Source organism: Lepus europaeus, chromosome 5 (genome assembly GCF_033115175.1).
Source record: "Lepus europaeus isolate LE1 chromosome 5, mLepTim1.pri, whole genome shotgun sequence".
NCBI classification, from domain to species: Eukaryota; Metazoa; Chordata; class Mammalia; order Lagomorpha; family Leporidae; genus Lepus; species Lepus europaeus.
In genome coordinates, this window is record NC_084831.1 from 46,403,284 (window position 1) to 46,423,185 (window position 19,902).

A 19,902-nucleotide genomic window follows, 5' to 3' on the forward strand; every position below is an offset into this window, starting at 1 on the left:
GCACCGTAGGTAGAGGCTCAACCTACTACGCGCCACAGTGCTGGCCCCAAGTTGCTCCACTTTCAATCCAGGTCCCTGCTTAGTGGCCTGAGAAAAGCAGTGGAAGACAGACCAAGTGCCTGGGTTCCTGTATCCATGTGGGAGATGCAGGTGAAGCTCCTGGCTCCTGGCTTTAGCTTGGCCAAGCCCCGGCTGTTGCAGCCATCTGGGATGTGAACCAGTGGATGGAAGATCTCTCTGTCTCTGCTTCTCTATGTAACCCCACCTTTCAAATAAACAAATAAATCTTTAAAAAAAAAAAAAAGATGGATGAGTATTTGGTGTTATTGAGATGCCACTAATGCATACCCTGGGAGGCAGTAGGTGATAGCTCAATAATTGGATCCCTGCCACCTAAATGGAAGATCTGGAATAAGTGCCTGGCTCCTACCTTCAGAGGCAACAGACAGAAGATTTCTGTCTGTCTCCTTTCCAAACAAAATGAAAACAAATAAATAAAAATTTTTAAAGCTTATGGAAATCTTAGACTATTTTTCCCACTGTCTCTGAAGCTGCCTCATAGACACAGTCTGAGAGTAATTTTATACAATATCTTAAGTGAACCTATTATTTGACTGAAACCCATCACATAAGGTCAGATATAAAATTTTTTCACTCTCTCCAAGAGCTAATTTTTCCCCTTTTTGGAATATTGCCCCTGCTGATAATGAGTGATCTAATGGTATTAAACACCATCTTGAAGCTACCGACTCTTACATTTTAGCTCCAGTATAGATCTCTTCTTTAGACTCCAAGCATGTAGCCTAATTCTACCTCCTTGCTTTAATTTTTAAAAACTTATTGATTAGAACAACAAAGAGTTTCCATCTGCTAGTTTACTATGCAAATACCATCAGTAACCAGGGGTGGACTGGACCAAAGCTGGGAGCCTGGAACTCAATCCTGGTCTCCCATGTTGGGTAGCTAATAGGCATCTTAAATTAACATGTCCACAAACCAACCTGTGCTCTCTCTCACCAGATCAAGTTATCTCCTTGTTTGAAAGACTCAGTGCCTTCTCCTTCATTCTATTAACGAGTTACCATGACTGCTGCTGTGGTGAGGAGCTGACCTCTTCTTCTCCAAGTTCTAACCATCCTGGCCTCCTTACTGCATCTCAAACATGCCACCCTGCTCCTCCCTGTCTTTGCGTGAGGTATTCCCTCCTTAAGGCAGCAGTTGGTAACGTGCAGTGCCTGTTTCTGTAAGTAAAGTTTAACTGGCACTCAGCCCTGCTCAACTATGTTTAGTTGATGGCTACTTTCACACTGTAACAGCAGAATTGAGTACCTATAACTGAAACCATATAGCCTGCTAAGCCTGAAGTACTCATTATATGGTCTGCGGACCTCTGACTTAGAACACTATTCCCCCAGTTACCCATGCACTCTGCTCCCTCATCTTCTCCAGGTCTTTGCCCAAACTGGACCAGCTCAGTATCATCTATTGAAAAAGCAGCCCCTGTCACACTCACCCACCACTGCCCCTAGTCCAGCTGCTTTCTCCCCTTTCCCACTTCATTTTTCCCATGCTACTCCTAGTGGCCTGACATTCCACATTGCACTTATCTTGCTTGGGTAGTCTCTCCTCACTAGAACATCAGCTCCATCAGGACAGAATTTTTGCTTGGTATATTATCACAACATTTGTAGGTGTGATACAGAGTGAGCAAGCAAATTTAGTTAAGCACCTGATAAGTACTTATTAAATGCAAGAGCCGGGGAAGGGACCCGGGGCACACAGCATTCTACGTGGAGCCATACAGGACTAGAGTATATTTAAAGTCCTTTTTCTCTCTCCATAGCAAAAACTTTATCTACTTGCAGTATTGGCTCACCAATTAGATTGTGTTACTCAATGAGAGGAGCTGTACCCAGTCCTCCATTGTACTTCCAACGTCTAAACAGGTATTGCTTGTCCAATATCCTCAGCCACATCCCAGCACCTCTGCTGAAACGTGTTAAGTTACCACATGTGCAGAATACTTTGATTGCCTGTTTGCAGATAAAAGTTCTACTGAAATCTTGTCTTCTAAGTAATCCTGACTAATGCCTACCTACCCACAATCAGATGGATGTTATTTTTCGTGAACCTTCATTTCCTCCCTTGTGAAAGGAGACTACAATTTGCTTTGCTTATAACTACAAAGGATTTTGTGCGAAAATGCTCTGTAAATGCGAACCTCATGTCAACAAAAACAAAATACTATTATGGTTTCCTAAACTGCACTCAAAAGGTTATTCTGCACATTTTTTTTTTTTACTTATGGGAGTAAAGTAATATGTTCTTTTTTAAAAAAAAAGTTATGTATTTATTTGAAAGGCAGAGTTACAGAGAGGCAGAGGCAGAGATTGAGTTCCTCCATCTGCTGGTCCACTCCCCAGATGGCCGCAACAGCCAGAGGTGGGCTGATCTGAAGCCAGAAGCCTGGAGCTTCTTCCAGGTCTCCCACATGGGTGCAGGTACACAAACACTTGGGCCATCTTCTACTGCCTTCCCAGGCCATAGCAGAGAGTTAGATCAGAAGCGGAGTAGCTGGAACTCGAACCGGCACCCATGTGAGATGGCAGCACCGCAGGCGGCAACTTTATACACTACGCCACAGCGCCTGCCTCAAGTAATATGTTCTAATTCACCTTAACCCTTACAGCCATGAAATAATTTGTTGGGCTTAACAAGAAATAGAGTCTGAGATAGGAAGAAATGAAGGAAAAGGCAAGCAGGGCACTACGTTTTTGGCGTGTGGAAAGAACACAGAACTGAGAGCCAAGAGGCACGTCAAGTCCACCACATTAGCGGTGTGACTGTAGACCAGAGCTCGGTAACCTCATTCTATGACATTCTGGGCAGAGAACCCCCTACGGAGCACTGCCCTGTGCATTGCAGGATGTAAGCAAGGTCTCTGGCCTCCACTCACCAGGTGCCAGCAGCTGTAGCTGTAACAACCAGAAAGATCTCTAGACACTGCTGAATGTCCCCTGGAGGGAAAAAGAATCCCTTGTCACCACTCTCAGAGAAGACCTGATCTTTCTACTCCTCAGTTTCATCTACAAAATCAAAGTGCTTACTCAAAGATCTATGATCCCTTCTGGATCTAAAAATGCTAAAATTCTAGAACAATTTTCAAAATAAACATATATAAATGCAGTCTTACTAAGGGGAACAAAGCATGTAAGGAAAGAAGTTAACATTTTTGTTCAGTTTTCCTTTTATTACCTATTAAGGTAATAACATTTCTTGTGTATTTAAAATGATTCAATTATAAAGTCTTTCAAAAACGCAGTAAGAACTGAGTTACTTTTCAAAAATGTCAGTACCTGGGGTGAGGTAATGGCATTCCAGCTTTATCCTCAGGAGATACACACTGAAGTATTCAGGAGTCAAGAGTCACGATGTTTGCATCTTATTTTCAAAAGGTTCAGGAAAAAAAAGTGTGTGTATGTCATAAGAGTCAGAGGAGAAAAAAGCAAACATGACAGAAGGTCTGCAGACGCGGAAGCAAGGCGAAGGGCAGCAAGGGGGCATCACGTTGCTCTTTCAACTTTTCTGTAGGTTGGGAATTGTTTGGGTTGGGAAAAACACATCTAGTAGACAAATCAAATTATACCCACTTGGGATTTGTAGCTGACCATTTTCTGACACTTTATCAAGCACACTGGCTTGTCACTCCCACCGTCAGAATCTCGAGAAGGGAGTCCTTATGCGGACGAGCTATTCTAAGGAAGCAACCTGGTGATCCTGCTCCAGCACAGGCCATGTCAGCCCCACCCCTCAGAACCAATGCAGCAGGCCAGGAGCTCCGTGAGAGCAGAGGCTGTTTCTCAGCTCTCAGAGGCCACAGTACAGTCAGACATTCAACAGTCTATCAGTGCTGAACAAATGGAACTGGTTCCCACGCTACCCTGTCTTTCTCTCCATTCGCCTTTCTTGGGGGAGATGCTGTCTTAATAGCTTCACTTCAAAATAAACTCACTTGGATGAACAGTAACATCATTCATCAGTATTACAAAGCAAATGAAACAAACACGACATTCAGCAAACAACAGGAGACATCAGTTTCCTGTTTTAATGACCCTGTAGTATACTTTCTCCTTCTTCTCTAGAAATGACGATCTACAAGCAATCCTCTCCTTACTCAAGCAGAGCTCAACTGAGCCACTTCCTAAAGCTAAAGAAACAGACTGGCCATCAGTCCTACTGAACGCTAACAGAGGGCTTGTTTCTTTTAGTATCCATTGTGATCTTTCCTCTTAAGTGAGCTAAAGAAGAAACAGAGTAAAAGGAGTGGCACCAAATACCAAAGTTCAAATTTAATGTGTTACGTCCAAAATTGTGTCCTATAACAGTGTAACAGTTTGAAAAGACTCCCTTTCCACAAACTGCAAAACAAGGTGAACATTACCACAGAAATCTGCTAAAAGACTACAAAAATTTTGTTACCTTCAACCTACAGTTTAGGATATTTTAGGCAAGATTAGCTTTAAAAAAAAAAAGATTTATTTATTTATTTGAAAGGCAGAGTGGAGAGGCAGGTTCAGGTCTTGGCTCTGTTCCTAATTCCAGCTTCTTGCTTAAAGTACACCCTGGGAAGCAGGGCTCCTACCTTTGGCCTATGTTCTAGCCCTGGCTGTTATGGGCCTCTGGGGAGTGTATCAGAGGATAGAAAGTTTTCTCTTTCAAATAAAATAAAAATAAACATGTAATTAAAAAATAAAGAGGGAAGGTTATTAAGCTGTGACAGAAAGCCACAAGGAAAAATGATTAACAGTACATGCAGTGTGGTAGCCACTGAAATAGTGGACTGAAATAACGAGGATGTCCCCAATCTCTGTGGATCACAAGTCTGTGTTAAATCTACTTGGTAGAGAAAAATCCAGTGCAAGGAGCACGTGGAGGCCACACAGCTGGTCCTATGGATTAACTCTTATGGTCCAACATGGACAGAGAAAGGAAGGGAGAGAGAGAAGGGCATACTAGTATAAGAAAAAGCATGTCTATTGGCAAGGAGTCATAATACGCCTAGCATATTTTAAGGCTGGTTTTCAAAGCATCCTCTAAGAGTTCATCAATATGTACTACATTTTATTTCCGAATTCATTAAAATATATATTCCAAGGCAAGTACTAGTGTTTTTAGTAAATCAACATCTTTCCAAAGCATCTTTCAAAACACTTAATTTCAAATTATCCAAGTATGTAACATACCCCAGTTAGTATTTGTGATCATCACTATTTTTGATACATGGAGAACAAAAGGGAATTAAAGAATTTAAGGAATTAAAGAATCCATACTGGAAACAGACAATTATCAGAGTAGGCGGTATACTGTTTCAAGAGATTTGCCTCTGCCTCTTAAGGCTCATTTTTCAGTACTGAATACCCATGTGCAACTGTGGACTGCCTCAGGTGGGGGTCAAGCCAACAAGGGTGCTAAGCTGGCAGACTGACCCACACCTCCACAAGTGATACAACTGCCAGCCGAGTTCTCCTCAACCCTCCCCACCTTCATAAAACTTCCCAGTGACTGCTCAAGTCAAGAAATCCTGAGCACTGCAGCAGTGAGGTCCTCCCGGAGGGGACCCACATCCCAAACTGGGAGTCCAACTAATGGATTTCTGATCTGGCTTCCTGGGAGGCAGCAGGTGGGGGCTCAGGTACTTGGGTGGGAGACCCTGACTGTTTCCAGGCTCCTGGCTTTGGCCTGGCCCAGCTCTGGCTGTTGTGGACATTTGGGGAGGAACATGCAGAGGAAAGATCTCTGTCTCTTTCTCCCTTTTAAATAAAATGAAAATAATAAACGCTGAAGGTGAAAGTGAGATAAATACAGAATAAATACCTTTAGGAGGAAAGATGAAGTGGTAATTTTGTCCTCCTAACCCAAACTATATCTAACAAAGGAAATGGTGATGATTAAACACAGAAAGTGTATGAGGAAGGATCTATAGATGGCCTGCAGTCAAAGACTTCCTCATGTCAGAAAGACAGTACGGGAAACAAAAAACAAGTCCTGCCAGGCAGAGAGCTGGATCCCCTTCCTGACTTTGCCAGCCTGCCAAGAGCCGAAGTTCTCAGGCCCAGCTAACGAGACTTAACACCCCAAGATCCACCCCTTCCGGCTCTGAAACAAATCTTTAATTTTAATCTGCAAAGTTACAACTTTAAGTTTTGCTTACTGAGATAAGCAGAGGGAAAGCAGGAAATATACTCAGTTCTATGGACAATTTTTCTATTTTATAAAGTGTACCTTGCTGAGTACTCTTGATATTTTTCTCGATATTACAATTACCATAAACTACCTGGGTGAATCCAAGGTAACTGCGCGTTGTTTCCGATCTTTGATCATCTTTAACAGATGCTTGGCATCGCTGCTGTGTGCTGTACCTCTATCACACAGATCTAACAGTGATGGAAAGCAAGAAGGACTTGCTTGTTACTCTTTACAGATGTCAGAATGGTGCACATTTATCAGGAAACGACTGTTTTATGGTGAAAATTATAGGTATCTGGCTAGCAAATGTCATCCATGAGATTATAGAAATGTGACATTTACTGGGAAAAACTCATCCATGCAGAAACATGTTAGTTACTTTAGTGAAATGGGGATACTCGTTGCTTCTGTAACTCACCAGAACGTTTCAAAATGAAGCAGCCTTCAGAAGTAACTCTCACAAATCAAAGTACATCTCACGTTTTCCAAGCACTATTTTAGAACAGTCAACTCCAACACAAAACTGACTACAAGAACCAAAACACAAATAACAGACCAAGTCCTAATGTTACTAATCCCAAACAGGTTTTCATTTATAGAGTTACTACTATTTACATTATCAAGTCTCTCTAAAATTCCCAACATTCTTCTAGATTTAAAACAATTTTGTGTATTATCAACAATCAAGAGATTTTTATTCTTAAAATCAAACCAGTACCGAGTTAATTTCTTTTTTCTGGGAAAAACTTACACATTCATGTTTTTAGGACAAAATGTAATGACATGTCATTAAAATACTGGTACCGTTCTTTAAAGAGATACTGGTTGAGAGAATCATCAACCTACAAATATTAAACATCTAGCAAGCAAATAAATAAAAATTCTGGGCCGGCGTCGCGGCTCTCTTGGCTAATCCTCCACCTGCGGCGCCAGCATCCCATATGGGCGCCGGATTCTGTCCCAGTTGCCCTTCTTCCAGTCCAGCTCTCTGCTGTGGCCCGGAAAGGCAGTGGAGGATGGCCCAAGTGCTTGGGCCCTGCACCCGCATGGGAGACCAGGAAGAAGCACCTGGCTCCTGGCTTCAGATCAGCGCAGCACGCCGGCCGTAGCAGCCATTTGGGGGGTGGACCAATGGAAGGAAGACCTTTCTCTCTCTCTCTCTAACTCTGCCTGTCCAAAAAAAAAAAATCTGTACAATCCATAGTACTAAAGAAATATCACTGGGAAAAAAAAAATCACTTGATTTCCTGGCAATGGACATCACAACAGACCAAAATACATCACCAAAAACTCTAGAGGGGCTGTCCACATGCTTCTGATAGAAGCCCTTTCACACATAACCCACCACAACTCTTAAAAGCCTGGGCTTTGGAAACAGAATATTATATTTTTCAGACACAGGGCAAAAGAAATCCACCAGTCATGAAGCTGAGAATGAATTATGTCCAATTTGTTCATCACTATATTTACTCCCAACACCTCGCTCAAGGCTTAGCTTATAGTAAGTTCTAAATAAAAATCTATCAAGGGGTTGGTGTGGTGGCATAGCAGACCAAGCCACCGGCTATGGTGCCAGCATCCCGTATCGGCTCCGGTTCGAGTCCTGGCTACTACACTCCAATCCAGCTCCCTGCTAATAAGCCTGGGAAAGCAGCAGCAGATGGTCCAAGTGCTTGGGCCCCTGCACCCACATGGGAGACTCAGAAGAAGCTCCTGGCTTTGGCCTGTCCCAGACCCAGCTGTTGTGGCCATTTGGGGAGTGAACCAGTGGGAGGAAGACCTCTGTCTCTCCTCCTCTGTATGTAACTCTACTTTTCAAATAAATAAACAAAACACAAAACAAATTAAAGCAATTTTAGTTTCTTAAATGGGCTATTTATAAACTATTTTGTTCCCCTGACATTTTCAGGATAGTGCTTGTATTTACTATTGGAAATTTTTTTTTTAAAGACTTATTTATTTGAAAGGCAAAACAGAAAGAGAAAGGGAGAGACAGAAAGAAATCTTCGATCTGCTGGTTCACTCCTCAAATGGCCACAACAGCTAGGACAGGACAGGCCAAAGACAGAAGCCAAGAGTTCCATCTGGGTCTCCCACATGGGTGGTAAGGGCCCAAGTACGCCTATCATCTGTTGCTTTCCCAGGCACATTAACAGGGAGCAGGATCATAAGTAGAGCAGCTGGGACTCAAACCAGCACTCCAGTACTGGGTGCTGGCATCCCAAAGCAGCTTAACCTGGTATGCCCCAACTGCTGGATTTGATCTAAACTATTATTTAATATAAATCTAAAGTTTTAATTCTGAGAATGTTTCAATTATTTTCCATTTAAAAAAATAACAGAATTAGCAGTCCCACCCTCTTAAAAATGTACAGACACGAGAGATTTCATGTAAGTACACAAATGACCAGTCAAGTGAGGAATGTCCTTGTGGCCAGTGACAGATAAGGTTGTGCCTGTGTGCTGCCGCAGGCCACGGGGGCACAGGTGGTGAGGGGAGGCCATGCTGCTCAGGTGTACATTTGTATTCCCTCCCTCTTGTCCAGAGACAACTCTAAAGACAGCTGTTTTCAAAATACAGTCTCCTAGAGTTGTTAGGTAAACTGAAGGCCAATCAAAAACACCCTGGGGTCACATTTACCAATGTTGTAAAAACAGGTCACAGGCCCCATGGTGAGAATAATGGTGGGGGTGAGGAGTGGTGAGAGCAGGTGCAGAAAAGGAGCGGAAGGCAGGAAGGGCGACCTGGCAGAAGCTGCCCTACCACTTCCACTGGGACTCAAAAGTGAAAGTCCCGCAGAACAGCACCTTCTGACGTTTCCTCACAGTCAGCAACGACAAGATAATAAAACTTGAGTTCTAGGCCCCAGTGCTGTGCTATGAAGCTCTTTTCTGTATTTGTTAGATTAAAAGCAAATTCAGCCTTTTTGAAATTCAATTTTCCTCAGTGGCAAAGTTTTCAAATACTTTTGGAGACTATGCAAAATTCTTCTAAGAACATGTAATACTTTTTAGTCTTTCAAAATTACTATCCTGTTAATGGACAGACACCAATTTGGTGTTACTTATTTGAATAAAGTCTGCATGTGTTAAGTTCAGAAAAGTAAGAATGCAGTACCAGCTTAACTTCAGCATTATGTTTATGGTTACGTGTGTGAGAGGCCTCAGATCTTATCTTCTCCAAGAAGTCGATGAATGAAAACAATGAACCACAGATCTCGTCTAAGACATCTATTTTATATCAGAGAAAACAGAGGCTCAGAAAGGCAAACTGACTTGTCTAATAACATGGCTGGCAAGCAACAAAACAGTCTCCAAAATCCCCAATTTAACACTCTTTAAATACTGTTCCACCTTCCATTTCATCTCAATTTTTTTTCCATTCATTTAGTCATCTTTCTCTATCCAGTCAAAATACATGTACCTATGTGTGTGTGTGTGTGTGTATAATCAGAATCAGGAGCAGGGCCAGGAATCAAACTGAGGCACTTTAACTAATATGGAATGAAGGCATCCCAACGTGGCATTTTAATTGCCAGGTCAAGACCTGCCCCTCTCCCACCAAAATATTATTGTGAGTCCAGGAGTACCGAGGACACAGAGACAAAAGGAACCTAATCAATCTAACAGGAAGACAGACACCCACATGCTAGCAGATCATTTTTAACTGAAACGCCATTGCTGCTCCAGAGGTGCATGTGCACGTGTAAAACGCCGCGGGGAGATGTAGTGGTGTGAGACAAGCACAAGGAGCGCCATTTGGGTTCACCTTGAACAATGCATTAGAGCTTGGCAGGCAGAGGAGACTCAGGGAGTCCTGAGAGCGGGGAAGAAGATGGCACCTAAGCTGCAAGGGAGAGCACAGGAGACAGGGGCAAGAGGCAAGGCCAGCGGGGTAAGTGTGCAGACCTCCAAGAAAAAGTTTCCACTGTACCTACAGGAGATGAGAAACCATCAGACATTCTGAGCAAGGTTATCGCATGATTAAGATTTTAGAGAGCTCAGCCTGGTGCCAGAGTGAGTGACACAGAGAAGGAGCAAGAAAAGGGCCAAGAACAGAACCAGAGCAGTCACAGTGGGGATGGGGAGAGAGGCAAGAAAGATAGTTAGCGACAGAAATGGCAGGTTATTCAACACAAGAAAAGAGCAAGGAGTCTAGAATAACCATAGATGCCATTGTCATTCAGTAAGGAATGCCTCCCTACTTTCTAGGATCTAAACTACATTTTAAACTGCTAACAAAACATTTCAGAAAGCAATTCAATTTTAAACCGAAATTGACAATACAGAAGTGAGAAATAGGAAGAAAATAAAAGCAAAAGACATATTGAAGTGTTTATGAAAAACTGGTATCTAAAAGCATATTAAGCAGAAATGGAAAAATGTTGGCAACAGAATTCTGTCCAAGTCTTTCTGAGAAAGACGTTAACTTCAGAAACCATTCTGAAAACTTGCTGATAAAAAACATATAAGTGCTGGAGTGAGTATGGTGGCGGTAGCAGGTTCAGCTGCCGCTCATGACGCCCGCATCCCATATCAAAGTATAGGTCCAAGTCCTGGCTGCTCCACCTCCAATCCAGCTTTTTGTTAGTGTGCCTAGGAAGTGGCAGATGATGGGAGATCTGGATAGAGTTTTTTGGCTTCTGGCTTCAGCCTGGCCTAGCCTCACTGGTGCAGCTACTTAGGAATTAAACCAGCAGATGAAGATCTCCATCACTCTGCCTTTCAAACAAATAAATCTTTAAAAACATGTAAATATGCTGTTTATTAGATCACTGTTTTAGACTTAAGTGAAAGCATATTAAATAATGTCAATCAAATGTCACAGTACAAATAGCTGGCTGGATACTACAGGAAAGCCACTGTGTACTACAACAAAGCAGCTTATCTTTAGAAGTGGGTAGACTTAGTTAACACCTAAGAGCTGCTTATCTGTAAGAGGACAATCAGATCTTCAACTCAGACCTAGAAAGATTCCATACACCCTGGCATCATGGCTGAAGCATTTTAATTTCTAGAGAAATTACCAGAATAAAATTTCAAGTTGGGTTAATTCTTTTCTTCAGAACAAATAAAAACACATCAAATCTACAGTTACACATTCCATTACTCAGCTTGAGGTAATCATCTCTAAAACAAGTAGATTTCACTTCCCTTATGCGCGTGCACGTGCACACCCCACCCACACACACACACAAAAATAAAAATGTAATTCGCCAATGGTAGGAACCAAGTTTCTCAATAGTGGACAGAAAAATAAATGTATAAACAACATGGTTATAAAAATATTTTGCCAAAAACTCCCCAGAGATATGATCAACAATTAAAAAGTCACCTACTACCAGTATGAGATTAACAAAAAGTTTATCTATCAACTGTGACCAGAAAATGTGACAATATTAAACAATAAAAATTCCTATGAAAATTTAACGAGAAGCATAAACTTAAAAAAGAAACTATAAGTCTGGAGGAAAGGTGAGAAGAAAACTACATGCACTCCTTTGAAAGTGAAGCACAACTTTAAAAAATGTTTTATTTATTTATTTGAAAGGTAGAGTGACAGAGAAGAAGGGACAGAGAGAAAAATCTTCCCTGTGCTGGTTCCTATCCAAAAGCCCTAGACCTCAGTGATCCAGCACCCTCAGACCGAAATATCGTCCCAGGTGAAGTCTCAGGTGTCTGAATTCTCTTATAAAAACTGAAACCTTGCTAAGATGTAGCACGCACTCCTGAGCCTTCTAAGCAGAGCACACTGAACCCTTCTGGCCGGGCAGCCTTCAAAATTCAATTCCGTCGGGGCTGTGCAGCCACCCCGCGCACACCGGCCAGCCCGCAGTCCTGGGGCTGCTCTCGGGGTGTTCTGCCCCCTCCATTTCCTCGGAGCTGCTCACAGCACTTTTCAGAACTGTCAAATGGACCTGGCCTCCATCACCTCATGTTTGGACTAAACCTTTCTACTCCGATAGTAAACCAGATATGAAAATGTACTTGAACTGTGTGAACTGCGTGAGCTTTAAATTCACAGGGGTGTTCTGAAACGGGTCAATCTTCTACTACGTGTTTACCTTTTACTTCTCTCTGGTGTCCCACATACGAAAAATTTCCCAGAAAACTAAACTCCAGATTTCAAAGATTCTACTACATAGCTCTTAATGCTTCCTTATTAAAAGCATTTCTTACTTTCAGAATCAGACTCAAATAAACGTTATATGATATTTGGGCAAGAATAAAAATATGTAAATACCCTGATGTGCTTTTTTATTAAAGTTGAAACTTCCTCAAATTGTTACAACATTACAATATTGACTTCCCAATATTGAAACTGGTTTCAAACTTTAACAATATTATGATGCTGTACAAAGTTGTCACAATCTACAGCGATTACAGCAGACCCACACAGAGACACATGAAATGTACTTCCTTCACGCCAAATTACATTCATTCTAAAAGCACATGGCGAGGCAATTACGAGATGAGGACCCAACCATTAGATGAACTCACAGACATATTCCCACAAGGAGATACATACACTGCTCATTAGGAAATTCTCATTGCCGAAATAAGGCTATGCTGATTTGTCTTGCACATTCCCTATTTTAATTTCATCTTCCTTCAACTGATTTGGGGAATCATCTCATTTTTTACACTAAAACCCTCAGGAAACTTTTTGTGTCTGATGTGCAAAATCAAAGTGAGTCACAAACTACAGGTCACGTATACATATTACTAGCAATTAATAAAATTTACTCATTTAATATATACTATACACTGTGGTTTCTCTTTTTAAAGTTTAAACAGAAATCAGAACTGCACAAGCTTCAAATTTATGAGGGTATTTGGAAATGTTCAATTTTATATATTTATGTGTTTATATTTTAGGAAAGAACACTAAGCTTTAACATACACATCTGTGGTATTTTAACTCTCATTCTTTTTTAACTAGTACTTACTATTAAAGGGAGGAAAAGGCAGAAATGGGGTAAGAACTACAAATTAATGTTACTTTTATGTGATTTAGATATAATACAGCAGGATAACTTAAAAAGCAAAAAAAGCAACGAAATCTTGCACACGTTCCTGACAAAAAGCCTCCGGAAGAGCTGCCCACATCAAACAGGAACAAAACAAGGATGCTCACTGTTGTCAGATCACAGGACTAAGTCACTCCTGAAACATTAACAACCGGACAGCGGAGAAAGGTACTTCCTCAGTGAATGTGAATCTCCTTGCAGAAAACTCCTTTTCGCGTTTTCCAAAGACAAAAGTTGCCTCAGTAGTGGATGAGGTGCGTTTCATGGTTGCTAAGTCTTGTGAGACGCCCAGGATACCTGGTTCAAGTTCCACTGACCTCCCGCACAGGACCACAATCACAGGAGCTTCTCGCACTCTAAGTGCAGAACCAGGGGTCAGCACGTGGAGGTTAGCCACGTGGGAATACCGGGGAGGCTGGGGCGTTAAACATCACAAGTTATTCAGAGCAGCTGTGAGGGCCCACACTCTCAGAACACACTCTGCCGAGGGATGGTTTTGAAGTAATACTATTCAAAATTACATTTGGAGAGCCTTTCAAAGTCCATTCCAGACAGAGAGATCAAGCACCACATCTCCTTTCACAGCTATATCCAGCAAGACTAGCAAAAACCACCCAAGTTCTCTACAAAGCAGTACTTAAAAAGTGGCCTCTGTGCAGCTGTGTTTTGCTAGATATCTGGGTCTTTTCTATCTGCGTTCTCCTTGTTTCTAGTCAACCAAAAGTTAACTGCTTTTAGTTTGCAAATCTGAACTTTCAAGCCAAATCCTAATTATAGCAGGGCCCCAAATTACTTAACTGATTTCCCTAACCAGTTACACGACCTTGGGAAGTTAGCTCGTGTAAAATGAGAGCCCTGGGCTAGGATCGACTAGAATGTAAACGGCATGTTCTGTGCACCATTGTCCTGCCTGTCCCTGGCACCCGGAAACATGCGGTGTTTACTGAGCGACAGAATCACTGCTGTCCCCAAACCACAAATAAAATAAATGTGATCATTTTCTCTTTTTCAATTCGATTTTATTCTGTGTATTCCCACACACTTTTCGGGGACACTGAAACTGAAATCTTGTATACACCAAGCAGAAATTCATATAACTTCAAACACTCAGTTTTTAGAAATAAAAAGGGTAAATTACCCAAGAGCTGACACTGTGCACCCAATTTGTCACTCTTCCTTCCTTTTAGCCCATTATGATCTGTTTTCCTTGGTGGGGAGAAAGAACCTGGAGTGCCAGCTCCACCTCTGCTCCGAACTGGCTCTGGGGACAAGTCACTTCCCCTCGGGGCCTGAAAGGCTGCATTTGTAAAACAAGGGCACTGAGCTAACTGTTGATTTCTAAACTCTTGTTCCTTTTAATTCCTCCCAACGCCTTGAGTCAGTGCTCACCACACCATTCTGAGACCTTGACAAGGGCCTCAAAATGTGTCTCTTCCCCCTTTTCATTTTCTTTATCATCTTTATTGCATCTGAATGAATTCAGCTCAGAAAAGGAGTCCAGCAGAGTGGACAGCACACTGGCTTTGAAGTCAGAGAGAACTGTGTTCAAACGCAGGTTCTGCCATTAAGTGTCTCCCTAAAATAGTGATGTGACTAACCATCCCACTGAGGGGTAAATGAAATGTTCAAAGTGCTAACATCCGGCACATGCGCAACATCGGGCCCTTTAACGATGTCCCACGATCAAAAGCCTCAGTTTCCCACTGTTGACAGCAAGCAGGGCCGACGCGCCGCACAGGTGGCACGCATGAAGACTTTCTAAAGCACGGAGGCAAACCTCAGCTGACTTCTCGCCAGGCCCCCGGGCGAGGCCAAGCGCTGGCCTGCACTTACACCAGCACAGTTCATCTGCAAAGCGGCCTCAGCCACCAGCCCTCCTCAGCTCCCCTGGGCCAAATCCACAGCCTGAACGCACTGCTTACAAGACAGGGATTTGCAGAAAACCTATTTAACTCCTCAGCCAGCGACCCATGGGAAACGAAAACTCTCAATTATTTGTGCTCAATGTATCTGCAGTAAACGAATGTTGCTGTACCACCAAGCGTTACAGTAGGATTTTTCCATCACAGGAAATTAAAAGGTGTGACAAAAAAAATATTTCTCACATAATGAAGACAGACTGAGCTTGAAGGGTTACACCAACACCTTCAGAACAAGCAGTGGTTTTCTTCCTTGATTCAAACTAGAAGGACCAGGGCGAGAAGTGACAGGGACGGGCAAGCAGCAGCTCATTCCCCAACACGCGTTCAAGCACAGTTCCTTGATTATATGGGAATCCTTTTTAATTCCCTAACAAGGAGTAATAACAAATCTCCACTCCCAAGCCCGCGTCAATGGCGCAGCTAAGGCAGTGGGCAAGCTGGCAAGCGTGTGAAAGTCTGGGAACCAGAGAAATCGTGTGCAAGACATCTATTTTTCTTTCTTTTTGGAAGTGCGACCTTCTTTCCCAAGCTACTTCAGCCCAGTGACTGCTGCAAAAAGGGTTTCACCTTACTCGGGAAAAGCTCCCTCAGAAGGCTCAGCTTCATGAAGGATTATCCAAAGTCCTGTCTCTGTCTAAAAACAGACCCGTGGATTTAAAACCTGTGCAGCGCTGAACCCTGAGACATACTAATCAATGAATCGGACCAAAAGTCCTCTCCCGGCTGCCATTTTCCTGCGAAGTAACTGCTTACAGCACCGCTGCTCCTGGTGCAACTTTTTGCCCCACTGTAGTCACTCTGTCATCTTCTCACCGTGTCCCTTGCGCACATCCCCAGCCAGAAGCCTCGTCTTGTCCACTTAGACTTGAGATGCCTGGCCAAAGCCAGCAGCCTGGAGGGCCTTCTCCTTCGCGCCCACCCCGTGCCTGTCACCCTCCCCGTGGCTACAGTACCACTCCCCAGTCGAGTTTTCCCTCATTTCTGACCTAATTATCTGACCAATGCCCCACCAACACCCAGGCTGGCTCCCAACTCCATTCCCCAATTCCAGCCCCCATCACCGCACAGATCTCTCAGCCCCACCCTCCCCACGTCCAATCCCCACGGCCTGGATACCTGACCTTCCTCAAGACCCGTCCCCCCCACACCTACAGCAGCTGAGCCCCCTCCTCCACCTTCATTCCGGGCCCCTACCAGTCCCTCCTCCTTTCAGACCCTGCCCAGTGTCCCCTCGTTCTGACCCTCGGCTAGAACCCACACCCGATTCCCACCACCACCAGCAATCCTACGACCCTAGCAAAAGCCACGACTCTAGCTGGCCCATCCCACTTTTTCTACGACCCCGAACCCGGTGCCTCCCGCAAGCCTCCACTGAAACCCGGTGCCATGAAATCTGCAACCCGGTCCACCAGTTCGCCATTTCTGACCCCACATATCTGCGTGCTCCCCACTAGTGGCTCCAGACTACCGTGCCTGCCGCCCCCTACCTCCGAGGCTAGCCCTGGACCCTCCGCCCCATCCCCGACCTCCAACCCGCTCCGAGCCCTAGGAAACCCTTCCCACCCCGTCCCCGCGGCCCGAACTCCCATTCGGATTCCTGCCCTTCGGGGCCCTCTCCCCCACGTGACCGCGGGCCAGTGACCTCGGTCCCCGACGAGAGCCCTGCACCCCCATTCCGGCGCCCGCTAGCCCAGTGGGGTGTGTCCCCCTCCCCACCCACCGCAGCCCGGCAGCCTCGCCCGCGGGGGTCAGGGGTTGCCCCTCCTCACCTCCGCGTCCACCACCTCGTGGTAGGCGGGCGGGGGGTCGAAGCCGCCCCCGCCGCCGGTGCTCCCGCCGCGGGAGGGGCCGCCGCCACCACCGCCGTCGCCGCCGCCGTCGCCCCGGGGGCCCCCGCCGGGGCTGGGGCCGCCGCCGCTGTCCATGGGCTCGTAGCCGCCGTAGTCGAGGCCCGGCCGCTCGTTGGTGAGCAGCGCCACGGCCTCGTTGATGTCGTTCTTGGCCAGGCGCAGGGCCTTGCGGATGGTGGCGGGGTCCGAGAAGCCCATGCACAGCAGCGTGGTCATGTGCTGCTCCTCCTCCGATTCCATGGCTCGGGCCTCCGGGCCGCGCCGGCCGGCGAGCGGCGACGCTGCGGCTCTAGGGCCTGGCGGGCGGGCGGCGCGGCGCTACCTCCGCGCGGTCTCCGCGCCTGGGCGGGCCCCTGCGCTCCTGCCCCGAGAGCTCCGCAGCCGCCGGGCCAGGTTGGGCGCGGGCGCGGGCGCCGCGAGCTGAGCCGGGGCGGTGGGGCGCTCAGGCACGGCGGCGGCGCGGCCCAGCCCTGCGCGCCGCCATGTTGGCCTCCTCCTCCTCCTCTCCGGGCCGCGGGGCCGCGCCTCCGCTCCCGGAAGCGGCACGAGCCGCGACCGGGCTCCAGTCTCTAGGCGAGGCGGCGGCTGTTTTGTTGCTTTGGCTTTTTTTTTTTTTTTTTTCCCTTCAGTAAAGGAGCGGAAGGCGGGGCCGCGCCGCGAGCGTCTTAGGGTGAAAGGGCTGCCGGGCTGCCGGGGCAGAGGCGAGGGAGGGTCCGTCGTCGCCGCCGCCGCCGCCTCCGCCCTCCCATTTCTCCGGCAACAGGTTCCCCCGGGACGGGAGGGGCCGGCGCGGAGCCGCTGTCAGTGCCGAACGCTCGCGGCCGAGGCGCGTCGGGGCCCCCTCGGGACTCCCCCTGCCTGGCTGGCGCGGCCCGAGACGCACCCCCGCCCCCCATCCTAGAGGGAGTCCCCTGCGCCGCGACTGTCACCCGCTCCGGCCCGGCTGCAGCGGCGCCCGGCAGGCAGCCCGCGGGATCCACCCGCAGCCGCCCACAGACACTGACGCCCAGACCCGGCGCTGCGACCCCCGGAGTGCACATTCACTCCCGCGTAACCCACGAGGCGCTGCGGCCCTCCCTGAAGTCACCCTCCCGGCGTCTGAAACGAATTCCCAGCCCTGACTGCATTTTCCTGGCGACGTTGGCGGACCACCTGCCGCCAACCAAGCCTAGCTGGGCTCTGCGAAAACGCTGAGGCTGGAATCCCCCTGAGAGTCGAAAATACGATTTTTTTCCAAGCCGAGATCTGAATGGCAGTGCTGTGTAGGAAAACCTCCCACTCGCACGCTGCGTTGCCCTTCTTCAGCCACACTCACGGGGACGTTCGGAGCGCAGGATCCCGCATGGGGCTTCTCCCCGAGATCCAGCACCCCGCTCTGCCTTTGGAGGCCTGCTTGGCTCTCCGTTTAGCGCTGGCCCTCTGGGGCCTTATCTTAGTCCCCTCCAGAACACCCTCTAAGCGCTTGCGAGTTCAGCTGCAATTTCCTTCGGCTCCTTCTCGTCCTGGGGTCCTTCTGCCGCCCCCTCTCAAGATCCAGATGTCTTCCCTTCCTTCCCTGGCAAGAGTTGGGTTCCGTTTCTAATGCCCTCATCTTGGTTTCTTCTGAACCTTAAGCGCACCAACTACTCCTTCTGTTGGGGCCTGTACTGTGGCGCGTGGGAGTTAAGCTGCGGTTTGCAGCCACCGGCATTCCGTTTGGGCACTGGTTCAAGTCCTGGCTGCACTACTCCAGCTCCCTGCTAATGCGCCTGGGAAAGTAGCAGAAGATGCCCTCCCCTCCCCCTACTCCCAACCGCATGGGAGACATAGAAGATCTTGGCTCCTGGCTTGGGTCTGGCTCAGCCCTGGCCGTGGTGGCCATTTGAGGAGTGAACCAGCAGATGGAAGATCACTCTCTGTCCTTGCTCTTCAAATATATCTTAAAAAAAAAAAAAAAAAAGCAACAGCAACAAACAAAACCTTCTGTTAACACCTCAGCCCTAAGATCTCTACATAGCCCAAATCTTAAAAAAGAGGCAGTACCCAGACACTTACTTGGCTAGCATCTGTTTCCTGGGACACTGACTCCTTACCTAGCAGTTGCCACCTATGCATGTCATCACCAGCAATTTGATTTCCTGAGTGACTTTATCACTATTGTTTACAAGTAAATGAAAATTACTGTCTTCCTTGTTTTTTTTTTTTTTAATTTTTTATTTTTTTGACAGGCAGAGTGGATAGTGAGAGAGACAGAGAGAAAGGCACCGCGCTGATCTGAAGGCAGGAGCCAGGTGCTTCTCCTGGTCTCCCATGGGGGGCAGGGCCCAAGCACTTGGGCCATCCTCCACTGCCTTCCCGGGCCACAGCAGAGAGCTGGCCTGGAAGAGGGGCAACCGGGACAGAATCCGGCACCCCGACTGGGACTAGAACCTGGTGTGCCGGCGCCGCCGCAAGGCGGAGGATTAGCCTAGTGAGCCAGTGAGCCGCAGCACCGGCCTTTTCCTTGTTATTAAAGGTCAGGTTACAGATGAGAGACTAGGCTTTGGACTAAAGTGAATGAAAACAACAAAGGAGTCTTTACATTTCTGAATCACAACAAAAAGACCCTGGTAAGGAAGCAGGCAAGACACAGTGGTTAAGCTGCTCTGAGGGACGCCCACAGCCCAGGTAGAGTGCCAGCCGCTCCTCCTCCTATCCAGCTTCCTGCTAATGCATTCTGGGAGGCAGCAGGTGCTGGCTCAAATATTTGAGTTCCTGCCCCCACATGGAAGACCAGCCTGCAGTTCTTTGGCTCCCTGCTTTGGCCTGGCCTTGGCCTAGCCCTCTCTGTTGCAAGTAGTTGGGGGCGTGTACCCCAGCAGATGGAAGATCTTT

General features: G+C 46.5%; 1 protein-coding gene across 1 annotated transcript in view; it reads right to left on the reverse strand.

Annotated features, from left to right (window-relative positions):
- Positions 1 to 17,343, reverse strand: part of USP24 (ubiquitin specific peptidase 24) — a 156,435-nt gene extending 139,092 nt beyond the window's left edge. The window contains exon 1 of the mRNA XM_062191402.1: positions 16,969 to 17,343. Coding sequence (XP_062047386.1) covers positions 16,969 to 17,289 — 321 coding nt within the window. The 5' untranslated portion in view covers positions 17,290 to 17,343. The remainder of the gene's footprint in view (positions 1 to 16,968) is intronic.
- Positions 17,344 to 19,902: the final 2,559 nt, after the last annotated feature.